At 39.3% G+C, this 25,506-nt stretch overlaps 1 protein-coding gene across 3 annotated transcripts in view; it reads right to left on the bottom strand.

The window, feature by feature from the left end:
- The window catches only part of PDSS2 (decaprenyl diphosphate synthase subunit 2), a 306,498-nt gene that overhangs the window by 60,425 nt on the left and 220,567 nt on the right, over positions 1-25,506 (bottom strand). For all 3 annotated transcript variants that reach the window (XM_075202873.1, XM_075202872.1, XM_075202871.1), the window contains exon 4: positions 24,787-24,985. In XM_075202873.1, the coding sequence (XP_075058974.1) occupies positions 24,787-24,985 (199 nt within the window). The remainder of the gene's footprint in view (positions 1-24,786; positions 24,986-25,506) is intronic.

Raw genomic sequence — 25,506 nt, forward strand, 5'->3', positions numbered from 1 at the left:
CTTTTTCAAACCCACAGTTTAGTAAATACACCTCCTGGACCTTTTAGTCCCTTGGCTATCCTGGAGCTTCTCTTTTGATACTCTACATCATTCATCCAATCAATTCTTTAAATTGTTTTGCGGGTTGTCCTGTATCTTTTCAATGTGGAATACAACTCATATATAGGGCTGCTTTATAATCGCTGGGATCATTATGACAGGCTCCACATATACTGTTTTGAGGTTTTTTTCTTTTCCCCCTCTACAGGATCTACAAGAGTTCTGAAAATTAAGAATGTATAAGAATATCTATCTATTATAACTTGAGCGATAACTGTACAAACGCCTCTCTCACTTTCACTCCATACTCGACTCTCTGCAATCAGGCTCCCGCCACCAACATTCCACTGAAACGGCTCTCACAAAAGTGATCAATGATCTACTTACTGTAAAATCTAAGAGTAATTTCTCCATATTCATTCTCCTAGACCTCTCTGCTGCTTTTAATACTGTTAATCACTCTCTTCTCCAACACTCCATTGGCCTTCGTGACACACAGTTCTTTCCTGGTTCACTTCCTACCTATCGAACTGCTCCTTTAGTGTTTCTACCTCTGACACATACTCCCCTCCACTCCCACTATCTTTTGGGGTCCCACAAGGCTCTGTTCTTGGCTCTTTACTTTTTCATTGTACACCTCTTCTCTTTGGGCACCAATTCGCACATTCAGCCTCCAATACCTCTACGCTGATGACATCCAAATCAATATATCTTCCTCTCATCTCTCTCCTGCTGTACTATCTTGTTTTACCAACTGTCTTTCTGCTATCTCCAAATGGATATCTCAATGCTAACTAAAGCTCACCCTGTCCAAAACAGAGCTTATTATTTTCCCTCCTGCCAGAGTCACCACCTGCCCTCAAATCTGCCTCACTGTCATTAACAGTATAATTTTCTCAGTCTGCCCTCTGCTTTATTCCTCACATCCAGACTCTCTCCCAGTCCCGTTGACTCCACCTTAAAAACAATGGCAGAATACGCCTTTTTCTTACCCAGTATGCTACCAAAACTCTTATTCATTCTCTCATTATCTCCTGTCTGCTATCTGGCATTCCTGACACCCCATATATCCACACAATCCATCCTAAATGCTGCTGCAAGACTTATCTTCCTCTCTCACTGCTTCACATCTGCTGCACCACTTTGCAAATCCCTACAATGGCTCCCTGTGTCCTCCAGGATCAAATTCCTCATCCTTACCTACAAAGTCATCAACAACACTACCCCAGTATACACCTCAAATCTCATATCAAAATACTCTCCCTCCCGTCCTCTTAGATCTACCTATGACCTTCGCCTTGTCTCATCTCTAGTAACCATCTCTCACTCCCACCTACAAGAGTTCTCCCGTGCTGCTCCCCACTTATGGAATTCCCTACCAAACCTGGTGCATCACCTGGACATTGTAGGTAAGCCTGCTTATGAGAAAAAATGAACACTACCTGCACTATCACTGCCTTACTCAGCTATATACCTTCCGGGGGTGTAAATCTTTTCCTGTCACTACTTACTTGAATAAGGGATAACTCACCAGTAATAGGTAGAAATTAGGGCTAAAAAAAAGCATATATAATGTACAGCAGTAGATCCATGGGGGAGAGATTATTTTGCCTCACACAAAACCCTTAAACGCCATTACATTTACAGCTTTTCACTTCCACCAGCCAGAACCCATTGGTGCCTCCTTTACATGCATGAGACATTCATTGAAACATACGATTTGACCAAGAGAACCTGACATTTTGCACAATATTGTTTATAACAATGCATGTGAGGTTGCAATGCATCCAGGCCCTGTTATTACTGTTAGTTGGGACCTTTGCTGAAAGGCTTCGGTAATATTCTATGAGTGCCAGAGGAAAACAGTTGTGTGACACATAGATGGAAATGACAGTTGGCTCCTGGTTGTACGAGTGTTGTACTGCCACATTTAACAAGAGCTCCCAGTTATGAAAAGGTATAAAAAAAATGTAAAAAATGAATGGGGTATAATCATGCCCACAAGGTTTGAGAGAGAGAAAAAAAATCGGAAAAATCTATGATGACACATTTGGCACTCTATGTAAACAATATATTACAGAGGGTTGACACAAGACTCCAAAAGGTGAAAAAAAAGTCATGTAATTTGTGAAAGGAATAAGGAGTGAAACAGTAAAATGTTTTCTGCTCCTGGAGCTTACACACCTGTCTCATAAATTGCAGAACACTGTGATAAAACAAAAAAGAAACAGGATTTCGATTATTCTAGTTATATTAAATCATGTATAAAGAGTTTGAAAACAATCTAAGAAGCAAAGTGTTTGCCATAACACAGCAAAGTTCTTAAATCAGAACTTTGTCTGCATTAAAACAGACATAAATTGATATGCGAATGAAATCAGTTCAAGTTGGACAGTGGAAATTGACATGGATGTGATTTTTCCTTCTGACTATTCCTTACAGACCATTTAGTTGCATCATTATCAAAGCCATTTAACAACTGCCAGATAACATTGACAGAATGGATAGGAAGAGGTCTTTCTAGCAGCAAATACAATCACACAATGTATCTGCATTAGTTCAGTCACAAGAAATATAATTAAATATTCTAAGTCAATAAGTGTTACTTACAAAGTTGCAAAACTGCGGCCATGTAACGCAATTGCAGTTTTGTGACATCATCTGCCTATTTGTGAGCTAATTTGCTCATTTATATTGTACGCACAATGACTGAGCATGTTAAGATGATAGTTACTGCAGGGGTGCAAAATTTAGGCCTATGATAGAAGGGGCTGGAAAATTCAGGGCATACCTTGTATGTTGTGCCCACATACAAAAACGAGAACAATATTTTTTTATTTTTTTTTGAGATGAGATATTTACATAAGCTTCAAGTACCACCAAAGCGTCTTAATGTTTACCCTTGCTCAGAGGTGGCGGAGATCAGGTGTTGGACAATACTTTCAACAAGACACCTTTTCTGCCAACTAGACGCATGTTATACAGGAAAATATATTTTTATCTGTGCAAATACCAATGTATGAATAGCATTTACAATTCAAAATAAGGGTGTCTTACTATGCAGTAAACAAGCACATCATCTAACACATCTAAGCATTATCAAACCATACCTATGGTCCGCAACTTGAACCATGTGTTAAACAGTGACTCATCTAGAAGTCAGAAGTGACTTATACAAACATTCAAAAATCCATTAAAAATTGCACAGACATAAAAACAAATTAAGTATTTTGAGTGCAAGCAGGCACAAATATAAGAGATTTAACTCTTTCAACCAGAAACACCGGAATAGGATACAAAAAGCTACATCATGCTCCCCTGCTTCTGGCTGATTATTTTTTTTCCCCCTCTATTTTCAATTCCTATATAAACTGAAATTCAGAGTGAAAAATATGTAGTGGACTTGCTTCTGTTTTGCATTACCACTGGTAAGCATTTTATAAGTTACTAAACTTCATTTTCTATCACCTAGGCTTGGTTAACCATGTCTGTGATGTCAATAGGAAAGAGCTCAGCTTTCCCTTGAGCCTATTTTTCAGCAGAATATTTTGGAGTGTTGTTGCTGAGAGCTTTGGAGGTGAGGGTCAGTAATTTGAATTGGATTCTGGAGGACATGGTAAGCCAGGGTAGGGATTTGCAGAGTGGCACAGCAAGAATGGCAGATTATTCTTGCTGCTGCATTTAAAACATATTGAAACAGGAATAGCAGGGTAAGGGAAATGCCAAAAAGTTGAGGCAGGAGATGATGAGAGAATGTATAAGAATCTTGGCTGCATCTTGGGTAAAGGGAGTATTCTACCAATATTAAGGTGGAGGTGACAGGACTGGGAGAAAGCTTGGGGAGTAAATGTATTAATGTCCGGATTCTTCAACTCCGGCATGTTCAGCATCTTTGGCGATTAAATTTAAAGCGGCGCTGCCTTGTAAAGGGAAACTTCCCTTTACAAAGCAGCGTCGCTTTAAATTTAATCACCGAAGACGCTGAACACGCCGGAGTTGAAGAATCCGGACATTAATACATTTACCCCTGGATGTGAGAAATAAAGCAAAGGACCGACTCAAGTGTGATACCAAGGCAGCAGGCTTGAGAGACTGAATAAATGGTGGTGTTGTTGAAGGTGAGGGAGGTTTGAGGGAAGGTGATGAGCTCTGTTTAGTAGGTAGACATGTACTAGGTATGTCTATTAAATAACGAGACTGTGATTCCACCTAGTAAACAAAGCAGTCAGAACCGGTTATAACTGCATATGTAGTAACCTTGAACCGGTCTGAACCTGCATGACAAGCTGCAACACTCTATGACGTTCAGTTGATTGTGAGTCGCCATTTAGTTTGGTTGTGTTTTCTGTAGAGTGCCAAAAAAATGCTAAGTTTAAAAGTTGAATGACGTGTCAATTTGAAATTTTTAGTAAAATTGCACAAAACACCAACATAATGTTTACAAATGCTTACTACGGCCTATGGGAATGACTGCCTGTCTCGTGTGCGTGTGTTTCAGTGGCACAAAAGATTTAGCAAGGGATTTGAGAATGTCAAAGATGATGAACGCCCTGGACGACTTTGCACTTCATGAGCCGAAGAAAATGTAGAAAAAAATCAGTCAGATTGTTCGAAAAAAGACCGTCGACTCAGTGTTCGAATGATAGCTGAATCCGTGAACATTGACAAAGACACCGTATGGAAAATTTAGCGTGAGGATCTTAACATGACGAATGTTTGTGCAAAGATGGCCCCAAGGGTTCTCACACCAGAGCAAAAAGAACGTCGCAAGGAATGTTGTGCTGACATTCTGCAGCAACTTGACACAGATCCAAACCTGTTTGATAAAGTAATCACTTGTGATGAGACCTGGATCTTCCAGTAAGATCCTGAAACCTAAAGACAGTCAATGCACTGGAAAACACCGTCATCACCGAGAATGAAAAAAGCTTGTCAAAGCAAGTCAAAATTGAAAGCAATGCTCATTGTTTTTTTTCGATATAAAGGGTGTAATTTTGGATGAATGGGTTCCAGAAGGCACAACAGTTAATCAGCATTATTATAAGGAAGTTTTGCAAAAGCTGAGAGAAAGAGTCAGAAAGAAACGGCCGCAACTGTGGAAAAATGGTTTCTTTCTTCACCAGGACAATGCGCCTGCCCACACAGCACTTTCTGTGAAGCAGTTTTTGACCAAGAAACACATTACTACACTTGAACATCCTCCATATTTGCCCGATTTATCACCTTGCGATTTTTATCTTTTCCCAAAAGTTAAATCAGTGCTTAAAGGGACACATTTTGAGTCAGGTGATGATGTAAAGAAGAAAACGGCAGATATGTTGAAACAAGTGACAGAAATTGATTTGCTCCATGCCTTCGACCAGTGGAAAACAAGACTACAGCGATGAATTAGTGCAAATGGGGAGTATATTGAAGGGGACAAACATTACATTTTGTAATACCAATAAATAAAGGTGAGTTATTTAATCAGTCTCGTTATTTAATAGACATACCTTGTATATCTAAGGTCATTTCTTTCAGCATAATGATTTTAGAGCCTTGGAAAACTTTAGCGCTATCTCAAACGTGATCAACTTGAATTTATAAGCTGGATTAATCCTCTAAACCTAGAATTTGTTAGTCTGCAGGTCTGAACCTTATAACTCTGGTATCTTGCTGTATAAAATAATCACACAGGGATTCTGGAATGAGTAATTAGGTGGAACATGTTCTGCTGCTTCTATTTTCAGATGCTTGGTTCTGACTAATGGAAAGTGGCAGAGACAGAAGTGACAAACAAATAAGAAAATGAAGCGTGTAATACAATCAATAATGCCTCTTAATATTAGCACGGATTGCTGTCATCAATTTAAACATTACTAAATGGCTGTCAAGAGAACTGTAACTGAAAGCATCTGAAGACTGCATGATCTGGAAAGCACAGCAGAGCGACTTACAAGGACAGATAGTTATTAATGGACAAATCTTTACTAAAGAACCAAAAAAATACTTTAATTTTGTTCATTTGCCATTGTCATTTACCAGTTGTGAATAAATTAGAAAATAGTGATTGTTGTGTTGTTTAAAACACTGGTGAAAATACTACAAATGTGCTGTAAACAAAATAATAATTTTTTAATACAATTTAAAAGATATGGTTACCGAACAAATTAACACTAATAATATGTTATGATAGGGATAGAAATTGTCTCCAAGAAACGTATTCAACCTTGAGACAGTTGTGCACAAGGGGTTACATTCTAATCTACCACTGAACTGTTTTTTACAAGTAGCAAAATGTCTTTAATTTACTATCTGGTGTCTTAAAAGGAAAGTCCACTATTGCTGTCACTACAGTGAGTGGGGACTTAGGAGACAGTAACAAATACCTACCAATAGTGGGGTGCAGATTATTCCTGAATGTGTCCTGTGTGGCCACCTGACAACATGCAGATCCCCCATATACCTATATATGATGGACATTCAGATATACAGGTGTAAATGCAAAATTAAACCTAGGTGATTTTGTGCAGTTGTTTATTATAGACATCCTGCAACCCCATTTACTACTAAATTGCTCTGTCCATTCCTGATTGTATGAAAATCAAGCATGTGAAATGTAACAATACACTATATTGTGGGATGGCTTGTCTATGTTTTCATGTCATATTTGAAATAATGGACTATTGAATTGTAGCCTTAATAAAATGTGGCATCTCAATAATAAGAGAAATTGCTAAAGATGTTTGGGGTGTAGATATCATGTGTGGAAAAATGCACCTGTAAGAGCAGCATAAAAAAATAAAAAATTTCAGACCAACTTCCAGGGAATCACCAGCATAAAGACAGCGATTTATAAGATATCCTTATTTTAATATTTTTTTAGATGGTGTCATTTTGACAGATTACTGATGTTAAGGAACGTGAGGTCCTCTGCCTTGAGCTGGAGGAATGGAATGGAAATGTTAACAATAGTATTTGCATAAAGAACCATAACCTGTTTAAATTATCAATGTTTTATTTTCTTCTATTTTAGTATGGTTGAACACCAGCCATATTGTCAGGTAAGAGCTATGGCAAATTCACCTTGAATTAGCATTCTTTTGTCACATTAAAGTTGACTAATGTAGAATTACAGCTGGGAAACTTCATTTATCAAATCCACAACTTCTTTTTTGCTCCTACATTATTCATAGTTTATTAATGTATAAAGAATACTGTTTTAATTAACTCTGGACTAAATATTTAGCATGCTAAAGTGCAACAAGGGGAGAGCAATTAGAAGAATCATGAACATGTTATTTGTTTTATTTAAAAATCAAAGTGCTACCCAAGGCAATTATTTTATCCACTTAATATCTACAGTAAAAAAAAAACCTCAGGGAAAATAATTGACTTTGCTAATTTTAACACTGACAGTTATAAAATAGCTTTGCTTTTCATTATGACTTTGAATATTTACAATTAATTGCTCGTCCCAAGAGTGGAATTGTGAGGAATGAATCAGAGAGCATGATAAAAAAAAAGACTCGTGTTTCACAGTAGTTGATTAGTAAAAAAAACTCAACTTTGACCTGTGGTGGGAAAAAGGGGTTGATGGGAGAAATGCCAAGCTTTATCATTAACATATATTTATATAGTGCCAGCATATTCCATAGTGATTTACAATTGTGAATAAAAGTAATAAAACATTACTACAGACAGAGAGAGGTAAGCTTGCAATCTATAGCAATTTGTTTAGTCTTATTCAAACAACGCGTGGCAACACTGTATCAAAGTACTTATTAAGAGAAAATGTGCGCTATATATAAATGCTTGTTCCTCCCATGTAATTAAATAAATATCCACACATCCATACACAGGAATCTCCCCCAAGTGACAAATCAGCATACAAATGAAAATTTGCTTATACTTACAAAAGAATACTATTTTGAACGTTCCCAGACGATAGGATATGTATTTTAATACTGGAATCTTAGTAGGGCAAAGATTTACTTTTGAAAAATACTATTTTTCGACATGGGTGTCCACAAAAAAAAGTGTAATCACTCATTAAATTTAATGCTGTGGAACAATGGTGAAATTCTTTAACATGGACGCAGCTCTGAGCACATAATAAAAATCTCATTTGAATCTGAGCACCTGTCACATGGGAGATTTTATATGGAACTGGATAGATTAGGCCGTTTAGCAGCTGGATTACATGTGAGTCTGTTAGTGTGATCAGCATACAAACAAACACGGGCAGACAGAGGTCATTGGCTGACCAGATTTACTGGTATTCCCAAAACGTATCTGATCGATCTTGATCTCCCTATTCATGGGTTTTGCACTTGTTTTGCTAGTACTCATGTACACAAAGGGCCCGTTTCTATAGGTGAAATCACTGCATACAATGCCAGCCTTACGAAATAAATGAATTGCACAGCTGATGACCTGTGCCTTTACATTATCATGGAACTACATGATGAATATGCCCCTTTATGTTAAGTTACAAGATTTTAACTGCAGTTCTCTATCCCAATGGAGGGCCATAATTAAGTCTAGAGAATTGACAGTTTCATTTAAAATACCAAATAAACATTCTTCCTATTGTTGCACCGACTTGGATGGCTCCTTGAGTATGTTGGAGATTCGGTAAAGTTGAATCTTGTGGGCTGAGAATGGTGAGTGGGAATTTTTAACTTTGTAGCCTTCTTCGTTATTTAGCTTTTTAGAGTTTTATTTATTTTAGATCCTTATGTTTTTTTTCATATCAACTTAAAACACATTAATACAATTTCAATAAACTTTGTGAACAACCACCAACCTCTGGCTGGCTGGCTATCATGAACTGAAGTGCTGACGTTTGAACATGGGTTATGTATTGGATGTATGTTCAACCAGTCAAGCATGTTTACAAAAGTATCATATAGTGGAGCTAGAAAGTCTGTGAACCCTTTAGAACGTTCTGAATTTCCACATAAATATGACCTTACATGTGTTCAGATCTTAAAAAAAATAGATAAAGAGAACCCATTAAATCAAATAACACACAGAATGATATACTTTTTAATTAAATTATTGATCAAAATTATCCAACATTTAATTTCTTTGTTGGAAAAAGTATGTGAACCTATGCTTTCAGTAACTAGACCAACAATTACTTCAATCAAAAGTTTAGGGTAATTGTTGATCACACATATTACACCTTGGATTGGAGGGATTTTGCCCCATTTCACCATACACAATTTCGACTCATTGATATTGGTGGGTATTCTTGAATGAACATCCCACTTCAGACTCTGCCACAACATTTTGATTAGATTAAGGTCTGGGCTTTGACTCAGCCATTCTAAAATATGAAATTTCTTATGCTTCAAACATTTTTTGTAGACCGATTTGTGTGTTTAGTGTTGTTGTCTTGCTGCAAGGTCTCAAGACAGCAAAACAGCCCAAAACCATGATACTGCTACCAACGTGTTTCACGATAGGGATGGGGTTATTATGTTAGAATGCATTGTTTTCTCCAAACATAATGTTTCTCATGTAAGCCAAAAAGTTCTATTTTAGTGTCATTCATTCACAAAACATTTTTCCAGTAGTCTTCTGGCACATACAGGTGGTCTTTAGCAAATGAGAGGCCTACAGAACCATTGATGGTACCCTGGGATTCTTTGTGATCTCCTTATTATGTGTATTGTTCATGGAGTGGTTTGTTGACTGACCACTCTGGGATTGTAACAATGGTGTTAAATTTGTATTTGTACACTATCTGTTTCACAGAGAGATGCTCAGGCTTGGTTCCCCGAGAACCGAACACACCCGAACCTAGTAGATCCGAGTACCGAGTCGAGCCGGCTCTGTACTTTCGTGCGCCCTCGGAATTGAAAACGAGGCAAAACGTCATTGTTACGTTGTCGGTTGTTTGACTTCTATAAGTTCCGCCCTCCACGGCAATCCAGCACCATTTCACAGAGGGACACAGAAGAGGTAGCACAGTTCTTGGCAGTCTCTAGAGCAGTTGGGCAGCATCATAGGTAGAAAAGAAAGAGGAGGGGTAGCAGTGTTCTTCAAAGTCTCCAGTGACATTCAGGAGAACTCCATTGCTAATCGTCATTGCTGAAATAGAATTAATAGGTCTGGCAGGCTTGGTCTTCTAAATCTGCAGTCAAATTGTACGGTGTTCTATAGGTTACACACAAAGAGGAGAACTCCATTGCTAATTGTCATTGCTGAAATAGAAATACTAGGGCTTGCAGGCTTAGTCTTCAGAATTTCCAGTTAATTTGTACGGTGTTATGTCATTTCTGTTTAAGTCCTGCATCGGTGGTAGCAGTTATTGCACGTGATAAGAAGAAGTCCATTGTCAAGCCTTGACAAAAGACCAAAAAATCCACCTCTTATGTGTGGAATTATTTTTACCCAAATCCTGGCAACAGTTGTCTAGCCATTTGTAGCTTATGTAAAGCCACAGTCAGTCAAGGTAGGGACCTTAAACATCTAGGAACCTCATCCCTATTAAGTCATTTGAAGAGAGTTCATGACAAGCTGAAAATTGGAAACTTATGCTACAAAAATAACAACAAGCAGTCCATCATTAGCTAGGTCCCTTATGTCAGCTAGATCCCGACACCTGCAATCTACACCCATAACACCATCCTCATCAATATCCTCAGTAGCGATTGGTGTTAGTCCTGCATCCAAGTTGCAAAGGCTAGATGACTCCTCCACTATCCTGGATTCTTCAGTAGAATTATTGAGCGTTAGTCCCACTGCTGCTGCTGCAGCTGGGGGTGAATCTTCATCCTAGAAGCAGACCATGAAGAAGACTACTAGTAGCTTATAACTATTTACTGTTAAACAATCCTTTGCAAAAGGAAGCAAGTATGAAAGCTGTCACCCAGTTGTAAAGCAGATCATAGACATGACCATGGCGACTATGCTAGTATTAGATCTGCGTCCAATATCCACTATTAATGCAGCTCTTTTTAGACAAGTACTTGAGGTCTTATGTTAGATTATAGGACTGTGACAGCCCACTGGGTTGGTGATTCGCCTTCACCAGCAGGAACAGCAGCAGCAGCATGTACCCAAGTACGTCACATTTGTCAGAGGCAGGCTATTCTGTGTATCACCGGCTTCACTAAGAGACATACAGCTGACAATCTGTTACAAAAACTAAGGTATGTCATTGAAACATGGCTTAGACTCTCCTTAGGATATGTAATTTCTGATAACGCCACCAATATTGTGAGAGCATTACAGCTGGGTGAATTCCATCACATTCCCTGTTTTGCTCACACCATAAACCTGGTGGTGCATAGCTTTTTAAAAAATGACAGGGACGTGCAGGAGATGCTGTCTGTGGCCTGTAAAATATCTGGACATTTCCGGCATTTGGCAACAGCGTGTAGGAGATTGCAGCAGCTGCAAGAGCAATTTAATTTGCCCTGCCACCAACTGAAGCAAGAGGTGGTGACAAGGTGGAATTCCACCCTGTATATGCTACTGCGAATGAAGGAACAGCGAAAAGCCAACCACGCTTACTCCACAAGCCATGACATTGGGAAAGGAGGGGAGATGTATTTTAGTCAAGTGCAGTGGAGAATCATTTCCGTGTTGTGCAAGGTGCTGAAACGACTCGAAGTAGTCACTTGTGAAGTGAGTTCAGACACTGCTATCTTGAGTCAAGTGATTCCCTTAATTAGACTTTTGGAACAGCAGCTTGAGAAACTGAAGGAGATTAAATAAAGCAATTACGCTAAGTATGTCGGACTTGTAGATCAAGTGCTTTATTCGCTTTGCCAGGATCCAAGAATTATCAATCGGATCACTACATTTTGGCGACTGTGCTTGATCCTTGGTTTAAGAGCTATGTCTTCTCTTTGCTTCCAACTGACCCAGATCTCAAGAGATGCAAGGAGCTGCTGGTGAGCAAGATGACAGATCAAGTGTTACATGACAGGACGGCATCTCCTCCTTCAGTTTCTCACTTAACTGCTGCTAGGAAAAAACTTAGCTTTCCCAAGAGACCCAGGGATAATGCAGATGACTCAGCACAACATTTTGACATCTGGTCTGATCTAAAAGAATTGGCCAAAAAACGTGACACCTCTGCTGTAACTCCACCTGATCCTACTATCAACATCCAAATGATGGTGAAGGATTATTTTCACAACAGCATAAAAATAGACACATCAGACAGTTCCTTTACATACTGGGAGGAAAAAAAGGGAATTTGGAGACCCTTGTACCAACTCGCTTTGCACTGTCTAAGCTGCCCACCCTCCAGTGTGTACTCGAAAAGAGTTTTCAGCACAGCCGGGAACCTTGTCAGCGATCGGCGTAGGAGGCTACTTCCGCAAAATGTGGAAAAGATGATGTTCATAAAAATGAACTTAAAGTTCCACGAGGAAGGCCTTTCCCACCAATTACGTCAAAATACTGAGACTTCTGTAATGGGGGATTCCAGCGGTGATGAATTAATAATGTGTGAGGATGATGTACAAACTGATAAGGGCGAAGATGAGGCTGAGGATGATGACAACAACATCTTGCCTTAAGCTCATTGTTACCTTGTTTTGTGGGGGCCCAACCAAACCAAGCACTTCAGCCACAAAGAGTGGCACCTTTGTGGCTGAAATGCTTGGTTTGTTAAAGTGTGCATGTCCTTTTTAAGATCCAACATAAGGGTGAGTGGGACAATTGCATCTTGCACCACTTTTCCTTTCAGCTACCGCTGTGTGCCAATGTTAACTACATGTGCTATATACTGTTGTGTGCTTAGCAAAAATCTTAGACACCAATTGATGACGCAGATGATCCAGCACAACATTTTGACATCTGGTATTGTCTACCGTAAAAGAATTGACCAGAATTAGTGACACCTCTGCTGTAACTTCACCTAATCCTACTATCAACTATCAACATCCAAAGAATGGTGGAGGATTATTTAACATTTTTTGAACGGTATAAAGAGAACAGTTTTATTAACAAAGAACATCGTTGCTTGAAGAAGTAATGTAAGCATGGATGTCTAAATAGACGTGCATATGTATTACCTTCCACTTTGCTGCTGCTTCATCAAGTATTTGTAATTTGCACTTTACGTCAAAGGTACTTAACTATATTATAATATAATAATTACAATGGCTCTTTTTAGTGCATTGTCTGGCACCCTGGATTGATCTGGGTCTGATAAAAGCTCGCATCCCCGCATCCCTGGGGGGTGGGGGGGGGGGTGGTGGACAGCACTCGTTGTCATGTATTAGCTGTAGAATTAACACAGTTATCCAAGAGACGTGTGGAGCGATCAAATGAACCATAACTGGTTTCATTATCCAAGGACAATTCCATCCTGCACCACTTTTCTTTTCTGCCACTGCTGTGTGCCAATGTTCCTAGGTGTGCTAGAAACTGCCATGTGTTTGAGTCACTGCTCTGTCGCTTAGCATCCAGCCAGGTCGCTGCAGTCTTTGTTTGAAAGTGTATGAAAATAATATTGTGACCTGTGAGATGGTAAAATTGACTGCAAATGACTTGAAATTAGTGTTGAGGTTAATAATAATGTAGGGGGAAATAAAAGCAAAAATATGTGATTTTAGGGAAACAAATAGGGATTTTAGGAAAAAAATCAGGATCAAAACCAAAACCCAAACACAAAGCTAATCCAGATCCAAAACCAGAACACAGGGGTCAGTGAACAACTCTAGTCTGACAGTGAATTGGTGAAGCCCAAATTCTTTAGAAATTATTTAGTAATCTTTTCTGAGATCTTTAGAATGTGTTTTGATCAAGACATGGTATGCGTTTGGCAAGACCACCAAAACTCCCATTGATTGACACTCCTTGGGCTAATTCTCCCCTTAACTGAACAGATTGTCCTAGAGGATCACAGCAAAGAAACTTAATGTTGGATATTTTAATCAATAAATTAATTAAACAGTATATCATTTTGTCTGTTATTTATTACGTTCTTTTTATCTAGTTTTATGATTCAGCTGAATATCTGAACACATTTAAGGTCACATTTATGCAGAAATTTCAAAAAATCCACAGGGTTCACAGACTTCAACACCACTATATGCAGAGGGAATTTATAGTCAATTAATTTTAGTTCCATTGCAAGCGTTTAAGATAGGCATATTACCTACATATCTGACCTTAGGAATGATATGATGAAAACAATTGCAATTTAAAAGTCAAGTTTGTCATAAAGAGCAGTAATAAAGAAGTAAAAAAAAAAAGTCTGGTGGACATGTCTAATGTGTAAACAACAGATTTATCAATATTTCTTCTACAAATACTTTCTCAGACACTCAGATGAAGGGTATCATACTGTCATGATCTGCTTCCTGCAGCTCCTGTCTGCCAGGTACTATGTTGGACTTTTGCCTTTGTGTGTATCCAGCCGGGTGGGGTACGCTAAAACGGGCACATTAAATCTGACAAGCTTGTAAACGATTTTGAAATAATGATGCCTATAAGCCCTACAGTAATCAAATAACTACTTACCATATTTCAGACATGGACTTTGTCCGGCGCTTGAAATTCAGGTTCACAGTACCATCCGAATGTGTTAAGGAGCTACAATTTCTTCTTTTAGTATGGCCAGACTGAAAATGCCGGTTTTAAAGCGCCAATACCCGGACCCCATGCCTGTATAATGGAATATAGGTGTGGGGTCCGGGGACTGACGCTTTAAAACCAGCATTTTTACTCTGCCCATACTAAATGACGGAATTTCACACTGTAGCTCTTTAACACATTCGCATGGTACTGTGATGGTTATTTGTCCAAGCTGAATACTTTTAAGCAGTATTTTACTCAGAGGAATCTAAGTTACATATATTCAAATTATGTGTTTTAGATATATTTTAGATACTTGAAGAAATTATGTTGATTGCAGATGATTAATGGTTATATTTATAAATAAGAAAAAAATATGTGCCAAAAGTCTATCAGAATTTCTTCTCAAAAAAAATATTTTACACTAAAATTGCCTTAAACTATTGTTTGAGTGGTGCAACGTAGAATATTCTAAAGACACAAACAAAAGTAGAGAAGAAAAAATTATTCTGCATGAGGGCACTCAAGTCCAGTATTGATTATAAAAACAGTTTTATTATTTTATATATTTATTCTGCCCGTGTACCTTTTTAGTGAAATATTAAAATAAATGAATAAGTGTTATAAGTGATAAGGGCAAAAAAATTTTTTTAATATAGGTTGGTCTGGTTTTCTGACTCTAATTAAATCTTATCAACTGATTCATAGGTCTGAAAAAAACAAAAAAAACAAATCAATCTGCCACGAATAATATTTACTAATTATAGTTCACATATGTGTATACATCCCTAATAAGCAGTTCTGTTATATCAGAAACAAATTAAATATAGTAACATCACTCATATAGTGTGCATTATAATCTTTCAATATCATATGGCTTGTTTCTTATTTTCAAGAACACACTGAGCATACAAAAATGATATTAATTGTATTAGAATAAAGTAACAGATTAAGATTGAATGAACTATAGGGTAAATTTACTAAACTGCGGTTTTCATAGGCAAACCGCAGGATTTACACTCCAAGAAAAAAACCGCAAAGATTAAGTTTAAACCAGCAACACTTATCAAGCTGATAAAGCGTCCACAAGTGTCTTGAAACGTTGCTGCATTAAAGTGAATGGAAAATTTAGGTGAATGGAATTTAATAGTTTTACTATGAAAGCAGCAGGAAAAGTGGCAGTATGGTATACCACATATATATATATATATATATATATATATATATATATATATATATATATATATATATATATATATATATATATATATATATATTTATTTTCTCCTCAAGACTCTATCAAGAAAACCAAATCTAGGTAAGCGGTAAGCCTCCAGCTAGGGTTTTTTGTTCATGGGGTTAAAATTGTTTATTATTCACCTTTCCCGGCCAGTACTCTTTCAGAAGCTGTAGAAGGGAAAAAGGCTGCCAAAACTCATAATCAATTGTGAAGCATGTGATGAGGACCTACCCAATATTTATAAAGAGACTTTATGTGTGGACGGTACTCCTGATAGAGAAACTTCAGTGCAACCCCCAGAACAATGTAAGGACCTGATTTAGCTGGTCAATGAAATATTTTGCATCGTACAGAAGACCTTTAAGCATGTCATAGAGTTAAAAGGACCACATTTCAGATGTACAGATACTATACAAGAGCTTTCTTCATGTGGATCTATAGATTACCTTGGGAACGGCTCATGTGAAGTAGGTGAAACTAAAGAGGAACCCAGAACATTTAACCCCAAATAATGGATGTACTGATTACGCATATTAATAAGACTAGGAGAATACAAGATATGTCAGTCCCATTTACTTTAAAGGATGCTTTTAAAGATAAGCAGCACAAACATGTGTAGATAATACACCGGGCGATAAAGAGAACTTCTGGATAAAGAATGGGATCAATTGGAGAAGAGGCAAAAATTGGATAGTATCCATTCCTTTACAGAAACTGAAACCACTAATTGAGAATCAGTACCTAAAGTTGATGTTGAAGTAGTTAGTATTTTGGCACAAACTGCTATTCAATTAGAAGACCGAGGCCCATTTAGAGGCCCACTGGATAGGAAAATGGAGAAATGTTTTTAAAAGCTTCATTACTCCTCTGGGATGGTAAATAAATATGGAGTAGTACCATATGTTCTGGGCCATATTCTTATAGCCACTAGGGCTGCAATTGCTCAGAATTTTAGAAATCTCCCACAACCCCGTCTATTTATGCAATTATTGATCAAATCCAAAAAAGCTTCGATATGGGAACTAGTGGATTCCCGTACTCCACCTCTCCTCCATCTCCCCTAGTCAAATGACTCGACTGGAGCAATTATTATTTAGAATATTGAGCCTCTCCGCCTTCCTCCTACATCTGAGATTTTAGATTCTGTGTCTTCATCCTTCAATTTTCTTTCCTACTTAAATGATAAGGTGTTTTGTTCTCTGCTCCCCATTCCTGATTTCTTCTACAGTAAAAAAATATATAAATAATTTACCTAAATATTTTAGAAGCTTTTTGGAAAGAAATGACAATTTAACCACTGACATCCTAACACATCCTATCATCTGAGGAAAAATTAGATATTGGGTATGTGTATCTGTAATCTGTAACCTAGGCCTAGTACAGTAAAGCGTGTTTTACTGCAATGCGGCTCAAGCAGACCTGCAGAAACACACATATATTCCTGTTAGGAGTATTATATTTCGCACCTACTAAAAGGCAGGTGCAAATACATGCTGATCATGATGACTTGTGCAAAGAGGGGCAAAGAGGAAAACTACCCAGAGCCCTAAACTTCTAGGACTGATTTTGTTTGACTTACTTTTCTTATTTGTTACCCTTTAGTGATTGCTGTGGGGATGCAGCACTGACTGGAATATCAGAGGTGGGCTTTCCATTGTACTACTGGACATCAGAGATAGAGTACCACTACAGAATACAACGCCTATGTAGGATTCCGCAGTGTATGCAATATTATAAAACTTTGAATTTGTACTAGTTGTCTCAAACTATATCTGGTAAACCACATTCAGGACTTTTATCTATGTCCACTTTTAGATACAGCGTCTAGGTAAATGTTCTTCTATCCTTATAGGGTTAGACTTGACTTACCTCAGCGAATTGCATTATTGAATGAAATCACCTGGGGAACTGGAGCAGCAGGCTTCCCTAGCTAAAGAGGAAACAAGGAGATAGAAGATATGAGGGTCTCAATCCCTTCGGCAAGGAACACCTGCTATTGCTAGTCTCTCTCATCCTATTGTGAGATTGCTTTGTTTCAGCCCCTTTCAGAATGAACTTTCCTCCCAAATTCTGTTTCATGACTGGTTTTGTGGATAATGTGTTTTGAATATGGTTTGGGCCTTTACATTTATTGCATGATGTGACAGAGACCAACTCTGCAAACTTTATTACTGGCATTGAGTTTCCATAGTATACATGTTGTCAAAGATATTCCCAAAGGATGTCTGGGTTCCAAGAGGAAGTTTTTCTGCTTTCCATAGATGCAGAGAAAGCCTTTGACAGACTTTTTCTTTATAACCTTTGACAGACTCCATTGGAAGTACATGGGGGAAGTACTGCTTAAGTTTGGCTTACAGGGAAGTGTCTTACATTCTTTATTAGCCTTATAGCAGGGTCCCTCTGCAAAAGTATTTAGCAATGATTTCTTATCCCCTTCATTCCCCATCACTAATGGTACCAGGCAGGGGTGCCCTGTCCCCTTTAATGTATGTCCTGGCCATAGAACCCCTGGCCCATACAATTCGGCAAGCTGTTGATTTTCTTGGTATCACTATCCACTCACATAGACATAAGGTATGTTTATTTGCTGATGATGTTTTCCTGTTTGTAACCATATTTTAGATCGCTACAGCATTACCTCATTTTATAAACTGAAAATCACCAAATCCGAGGCCCTTCCTATTAACATATCGCAATCTTCACTTCTGAACTTACAAAAGAAATTTCCTTTTGTGTGGGTTAAAGAGTCTTTGCTATATTTAGGCATTCATATCCCCCCAACTTCGATGTTCGATGTTAATTTCTCTCCGCCTATTCTTCATCTTTCTTCTTTAGCTAAAAATTGGATTGATTTCAAGGTCTCCTGGTTGGACCGTATAGCGGCATTTAAAATTATGTTGTTACCAAAACTTATGTATATTTTCCGAACTATACCATACATTGTACCAAAACGAATGATGGTTTGGTTCCACACCTTGATGATGACATACATATGGAGGTGAAAACGCCCCCTTCTCACTCACAAGCGCATGTCCCTACCGAAGTCGAGGGGTGGCTTACTGCTTCCCAATTTAACATATTATCAAGATGCTTGTATATTGAATCATCTATGAGATTGGTCGCTACCTCATGCTGCTAAGCCATGGGTTGAAATTGAGAGGGCCCTGTGCGCAAATTATCCCTTGCTGGATCTCCTCTGGACATCCAAATCTGACCGCCCCTTGGTCGTTTGTAAATTACTCGGATGCCTTGCACGTGTGGGACAAAGTCATCGGGTCACACACAAAATTTGCACTCCCCTCCCGTAATCTCTTCCTCCAAGCATTGTAAAAACTTATTCCGGATCTCAACATTACCATATGGAGGGATAGAGGGATATCTTTTTTTTTTAGAGTTGTTTCCCCAGACCCTTATTCTCCTCTTTACCCTGCTTAGGGACAAATATAATCTGCCTGCATCGGAGATATTAAAATAGCTGCAAATTAGACACTGGGTCGGGACAGCCTCTAGAATTCCCCAACACCTTATCTATGCCACCAGCTCATGTCATAGACAGACTAACAAAAGCTGCTACTAAAGGAGGAATAACATTCTGGTACCAGTACCTTCAGTGCTTTGTTCCAGCCTCCAAAGTCCCGACCCAACTCCGATGGGAGGCAGATATTGGTTTAACTGTTACCCCGCAACAATGGGAAAATATCTAAATATCCTCACATCGCATGTCCAAATGTATTAACCTTACTGAAATGCACGTTTATCTTCTCAACCGGCTCTATCTCACTCCATAAAATATGGCCAAGCCAATCAAAATTCTGGTGGCGTCAATGTGGCCAGATAGTCAATGTTTATCATATCTTTTGGACGCACTCGGTGATCCAGCCGCTCTGGAGAGAGATCTTTGCCCTGATAGCTAATGTTCTAGAAGCTTCTATTACTCCAGATCCCGGCTTAGCCCTTCTACATATATATCCGTCAGCTATCCAGAAGTATAACCGTTACCTATTAGGACACATACTAATAGCTGCTAGAGCAGCAATAGCTCAGAGTTGGAAGTCCCCTTCCCCTCCTAGCATCACCAGGGTTGTGTCTAAAATCCAATATAGTTTTGAGATGGAGACAGTTGACGTGCCCTATACTGAATCCATCATGAAATGGTCTAGATGGCATGAATATGATGCGGACGGCTCTGGGAGATCTCCTGATGCCTCCGAACTTTCACCTTCTCCTTCTCCAGCAGCCCTCATAGAGGACCCTCAACCTAGTGAACATGCTTTACCTATGTAATACTCTAGATGTTTATGATTCAATGTGTTTCTTTTTCATGAGCTACAAGAAAGATCAATATGTATGCTTTATGCCTGCTTTATATTGTAATATTTCTGTTATAGGAATTTTGTCTTAATTGAGTGACTTTCCCTCCCCCCTGCGTGGGGGATCCTCTCTTATTCCCTTTTGTTTGGCCCCTTTATGTGTATTTGTCATCCCCTTTCTTTATTTCTGTACCCCATATAATTTTGAAAAGCTTAAAAAAAATTATTGAAGATAAAAGATATTCCCAAAGGAGAGTATCAAAAGTGACAAATAATTATTTTGTCAGTAATATGACAGCAATTGGAAATTATCCACGAAAAATAAGTCCTTGAAGATGGGAATACCCTTAATACCTGAACCTGTCTTCACACAGGATAATAATTCATTTTGTTATGGACTATAACAGACTTAGCTCGAAGATCTGTAGCACTGTTGTAAACATTGGCCCATCATCCAACATAATAAAATAGGACATTTGTTCAGTGAGTTTACCCTTTATTTCCTTTCCAAGAGGCAAACCGCTAGAACATATTTTAGTAAACAAGAGATTTAACAACTCTCATAGAAATAATTGCTTTTAATTATGACAGCAATTACAGACAAGAATATTTTGCCAATAAGTTGTAATACTAAAAAGCAATTATTCCTTCAAACAAAAGTGGAATGTATTAAACGGTTGCACAAACCACCTATCTTTGGCATGGATAAATCTATGTCTGACCTGTCTAGTTAATGGACCGCAATTATTTCTTCAGGAAGGAACTTTTTTTGACCATTCAATGAAATACCAATCAGAGATAGATATATATATATGTATATATATATATATATATATATATATATATATATCACAATCACAAGTACACACACATATATATATACATATATACATACACACACACAAGCAGGGTCACCCGGTGTTGCGTGGGTACGTTTTAGAAAATAAAATTTGTTGCTTTGCCGCATTGTCGTTATGTTGTGTTGTCACAAGGTTTCCTTTCAGCAGTCAAACAATTGTTTACAACCCAAAAATGTTTTCAATATTTGTTACTCTTTCCCTATGTGGTATAATAGCTTACTTTTACGATACTAAAGAATTATGTAAGATTTGCCAGCTTTACCTTGAGGGCTGTGGAAGATATTCATGTATAAAGCCTGTGTTTTTTTGGTTATAGCAGTGTGCTGGGGGATTTTTCTCTGTGTTTGTTCCTTTCAGGATATCCCCACCCTTTTAATCACCTGCTATGAACCTATAAAATTGATTGAGCAATGTCCACTTCCAGGGTCGGACTGGCCCGCCGGGGAGCAGGAGTATCCCCTGATAGGTCCCGAGTCTGATGGCTCCCCTCTTCGTTGGTGGGGGGAGTGGGTATCTTAAAAAAAAACAACTCACGTGATCGCGGCGCCGGGAGCCCTTCCTCCCTCCTCCGTTCACACTGGATATCGGGCGTGATGACATCACGCCCGATATCCAGTTCAGTGAGGAGCGGCGCAGAGAGGAGTCGGCAAGAAGACAGGAAGAGAAGAAAAAAAAAGAAATAAGTTGATAGAAAAGGTAAGTGAATGAACGGAAGCAAGGGGGAGCAAAAGCAGCATGGCAGAGTGTGAAGAGGGGCAAAGGCAGCATGGCAGAGGAAGAAGGGGGACAAAGGCAGTATGACAGACTGTGAAGAGGGGAAAAGGCAGCATGGCAGACTGTGAAGAGGGGCAAAGGCAGCATGGCAGACAGTGAAGAGAGGCAAAGACAGCATGGCAGACTGTGAAGAGAGGTAAAGGAAGCATGGCAGACAGTGAAGAGAGGCAAAGGCAGCATGGCAGACTGTGAAGAGGGGCAAAGGCAGCATGGTAGACTGTGAAGCGGGGCAAAGGCAGCATGGCAGAGTGTGAAGGGGGGCAAAGGCAGCATGGCAGAGTGTGAAGGCGGGCAAAATCAGTTTGGCACAGTGTGATAAAGAGGGGCAAAATCAGCATGGCACAGGGTGATAAAGGGGGCCAGGAGAAGGGGGGAGCAAAAGCAGCATGGAGGGCGCAGAGTGATCATAAGGGGGCACAGCATGGTGATGAAGGGGCACAGTAATGTGCGTGTGATTATACAGCGGGCTTGTGGCAATGTAATGTGTGTGTGTGTCAGGTGGTGGCTAACTAATGGGTGCTATTTTGTTTGTGGGGTGATGGTGGGCAATTTAATTTTATAGTGGGGACTATTAAGATGGGGTAGGTTGAGGGCTATTAATTGAATGTGGGGCTGAGTTGGAGAAGCACGAGGTCTATTTATTAAATGTGAATATGAATTATTTAATGGCAGTGACGATTGCGGGAAATAGGTATATTATACGTAAATGATATTAATTTATTGCTGAGGCTGTTTGGAGGGAAGGAAATAGGTTTATTTATTGGATGGAAATACTATTACTTTAATGTGGGGGCTGGAAGAAGGCCTAAGTATTAATCGTGGGTTCTATTGATTTAATGCCATGGCTGGTTGGAATTTTCTAAATGTACCCATTTTTTCCCCAAAACTTTTCCCAAATTGCCACCACGTTGTGCCCCCTTATGATCACACTGCGCCCTTCATGCTGCTTTTCCCCCTTCACCTGCCCCCCCCGTCATCACACTGTGCCATGTTGCCCCCCCCTCCCTCTGCTTCATCACTGTGCCATGCTGCCCCTCTATTTTTCATCACTGTGCCATGCTGCCCCCCTCTCCATCACTGTGCCATCCTGCCCCACCTCCTTCATCACTCAGTGCCTTTCTGCTGGCCCCTTCCTTTTCTCCTCATACTTTGCATCCCCCCTTTTTCCTCATACTGTGCCTCTCCCCCCCTCCTTTTCCTCATATTGTGCCTCTCTCCCCCCTTTTTTCCCTCATACTGTGCCTCTCTCTGCCCCCTTTTTCCTCATACTGTGCCTCTCTCCCCCCCATTTTTCCCTCATACTGTGCCTCCCTCCCTTTTTCCTCATACTGTGCCTATCTCCCCCCTTTTCCTCATACTGTGCCTCTCTCCCCCCTTTTCCACATACTGTGCCTCTCTCCCCCCTTTTCCACATACTGTGCCTCTATCCCCCCTTTTTTTAATACTGTGCCTCTCTCCCCCTTTTCCTCATACTGTGCCTCTCATCCCCCTTTTCCTCATACTGTGCCTCTCTCCCCTCTTTTTCTCATACTGTGCATCTTTCCCCTTGTTTTTCCACATACTGTTCTTTTCTGCTTTCCTCCCTTCTTTTACTTACCTTTGTATTAGGTTCTTTATTCTCTTCTCTTTTCTTCTGTCTTCTCTCATCTTGCTTCTTTCTTGGTCCTCTCTGCTCCTCACTGAATGTTGGGTATGACTTGATGACGTCATGCCCGACATTCAGTGTAAACAGAGCAGAGAGGAAGGAGGAGGAACGCCGGCGCTGCGATCACATGAGTATATGTATTATTTTATTTTTTATCTTTTTTACTAACCATTCCCTCTCCCGGAAAAAAAAAAAATAAAACTGAAAAAAAAATAAAAAATTGTAAAAATACGTCGCTTTGCCCTGTGCATGTCCACAAAAATCCTGAAAGTTTACTTATGCATCCACACTTCCACCCATCCACACTTGTGTCTCAAGAGGCATAATGGGGGAGGGAGGAGCGTTCTAATGTAGGTCAAGTACAGTAAGGGCATGTGTGCAGAATTCCATGAAAATGCAGCCGCAGATACGCCTTTTACAGCTGGGCTATTTGCACCACCTAGGGGCGTTTCACCCTACATCATGCCCATTATACCCAATACACCCCCCTGCCCTCCATATCAAATCCAACGTGACCACACACCTTACAGCACAATGACCCACACAATATACAAAAATACAGCTCCACCCTACAAAATATATACCAGCAAGTGGTCCTGTACAGAGCTGAATCTGACCAGTATGCCACGGAGATGGCAAATGTATGAGACAGAACTTACATAGGCCTGTTCTAATGACTACTGTATAGTTCAAAGCCCCAGTAAACCATTTTTGTAACAGTATATTACGTTAGCATAGCTATAAATAGATGACATAGCTGCACAAAAGGTAGAGGTTTCTGCCCTGTCCAAATCTTTAACCTTGCCAGGGACCGGGTGGGTTCAGGAGATACTAACGTCTATTCCACCTGGCTGACAGCTGTGAAAAGGTTCAAAATAAACACAGGGTATGGGGGCAGTGGATGGAGTGGAATGAAAGTTTCTGGAAGCTATTTAATCTGATTCATTGCCAACTACACAATGATCGTAGTTTGCTTATGACCTGGAAGGAGTTACAGATAAAGGCATACTTGTCCCTATTTTGATGGGACGTCCCGATTAATGGCCTGCAAAAGGGGTAGGTCTTAATGGGAAAATGGATGGCTTTTGACAAAATATGGTCATTTGAGGGCAAAGTTTGTGCGTAATATGGAGCGTGGCTAATTCTTGTCCTGCTGTCAGGATTTTGAATGTTGGGAGCTATTGATAAAGGTGCTGGAGGAGTGAATAACCCATGAACTGAGCAGGTCTCAGAATTGTTGTGAATTCTTTTTGCACAATGACTATTCTTTAGTAGTACAAATCTGTGTTATGGGTAGTTATCTGGTCATACATGCATCCATTAACACATTTTAAACGAAAGCAAAACAGACATCCAACAGGGAACTGTCAGTTGTACACAGTTTAATACCTTTGTGTTTTGTAGGTGTGCTAGCCCAGTGCAAGCATTCGCTAGCAGGAAGTCTCCACTCAGAATAGCCATTTTGTTTCCAAACTGCATGTCCTTAATAGGGCCATCACAACTCTTCAGCTCTTCAATATTGACAATCCCACGATGCACTAGGAAAGCTGTGTGGATCAGCTCTGTAATTTCAGCCAGATTTCTCTGGCTTTAAAGAAAGAGAAAAACTAATTAATTAATAATAATAATCCTGCTCAAAATTGTGCACTTTACGGTCACTATCAATAATATAAAATATATATTTTTAGGCATTGAAGCATGAGGTCATGCTGCTCAGTAAATTCTTTACTTAGAAAACCAAAAGCGTAAAAAAGTATTAACTTAAATATTTAATATGAAAGAAATGGCTATAAGTAATAAAATACTTTTTGCATCAGGCCCTTACATACATTTTCTATTATGTAGCCTGTAGGGCAATTTAGCATTGTCGTACTGATTGGCCCCACCACTGGCCCCGATCGCTAAACCCTGGATATGCCACTGCCCGCAACAAACACCTCTAGAGCAATACAAGTTACTAGACTATCTGAAGAGGAGGAAAACATGTTGCTCCAGTTTTCTGTTAAAAAAGCTGTTACACCTTAAAGAGCAGTAGAACACTTTTAAATCAAGCCCAATTTTAGGGCATTTTTATTGCTGTAATGAGACCGTGTAAAGAAGGGGGGGTTA

This window comes from Mixophyes fleayi, chromosome 3, assembly GCF_038048845.1.
Source record: "Mixophyes fleayi isolate aMixFle1 chromosome 3, aMixFle1.hap1, whole genome shotgun sequence".
NCBI classification, from domain to species: domain Eukaryota; kingdom Metazoa; phylum Chordata; class Amphibia; order Anura; family Limnodynastidae; genus Mixophyes; species Mixophyes fleayi.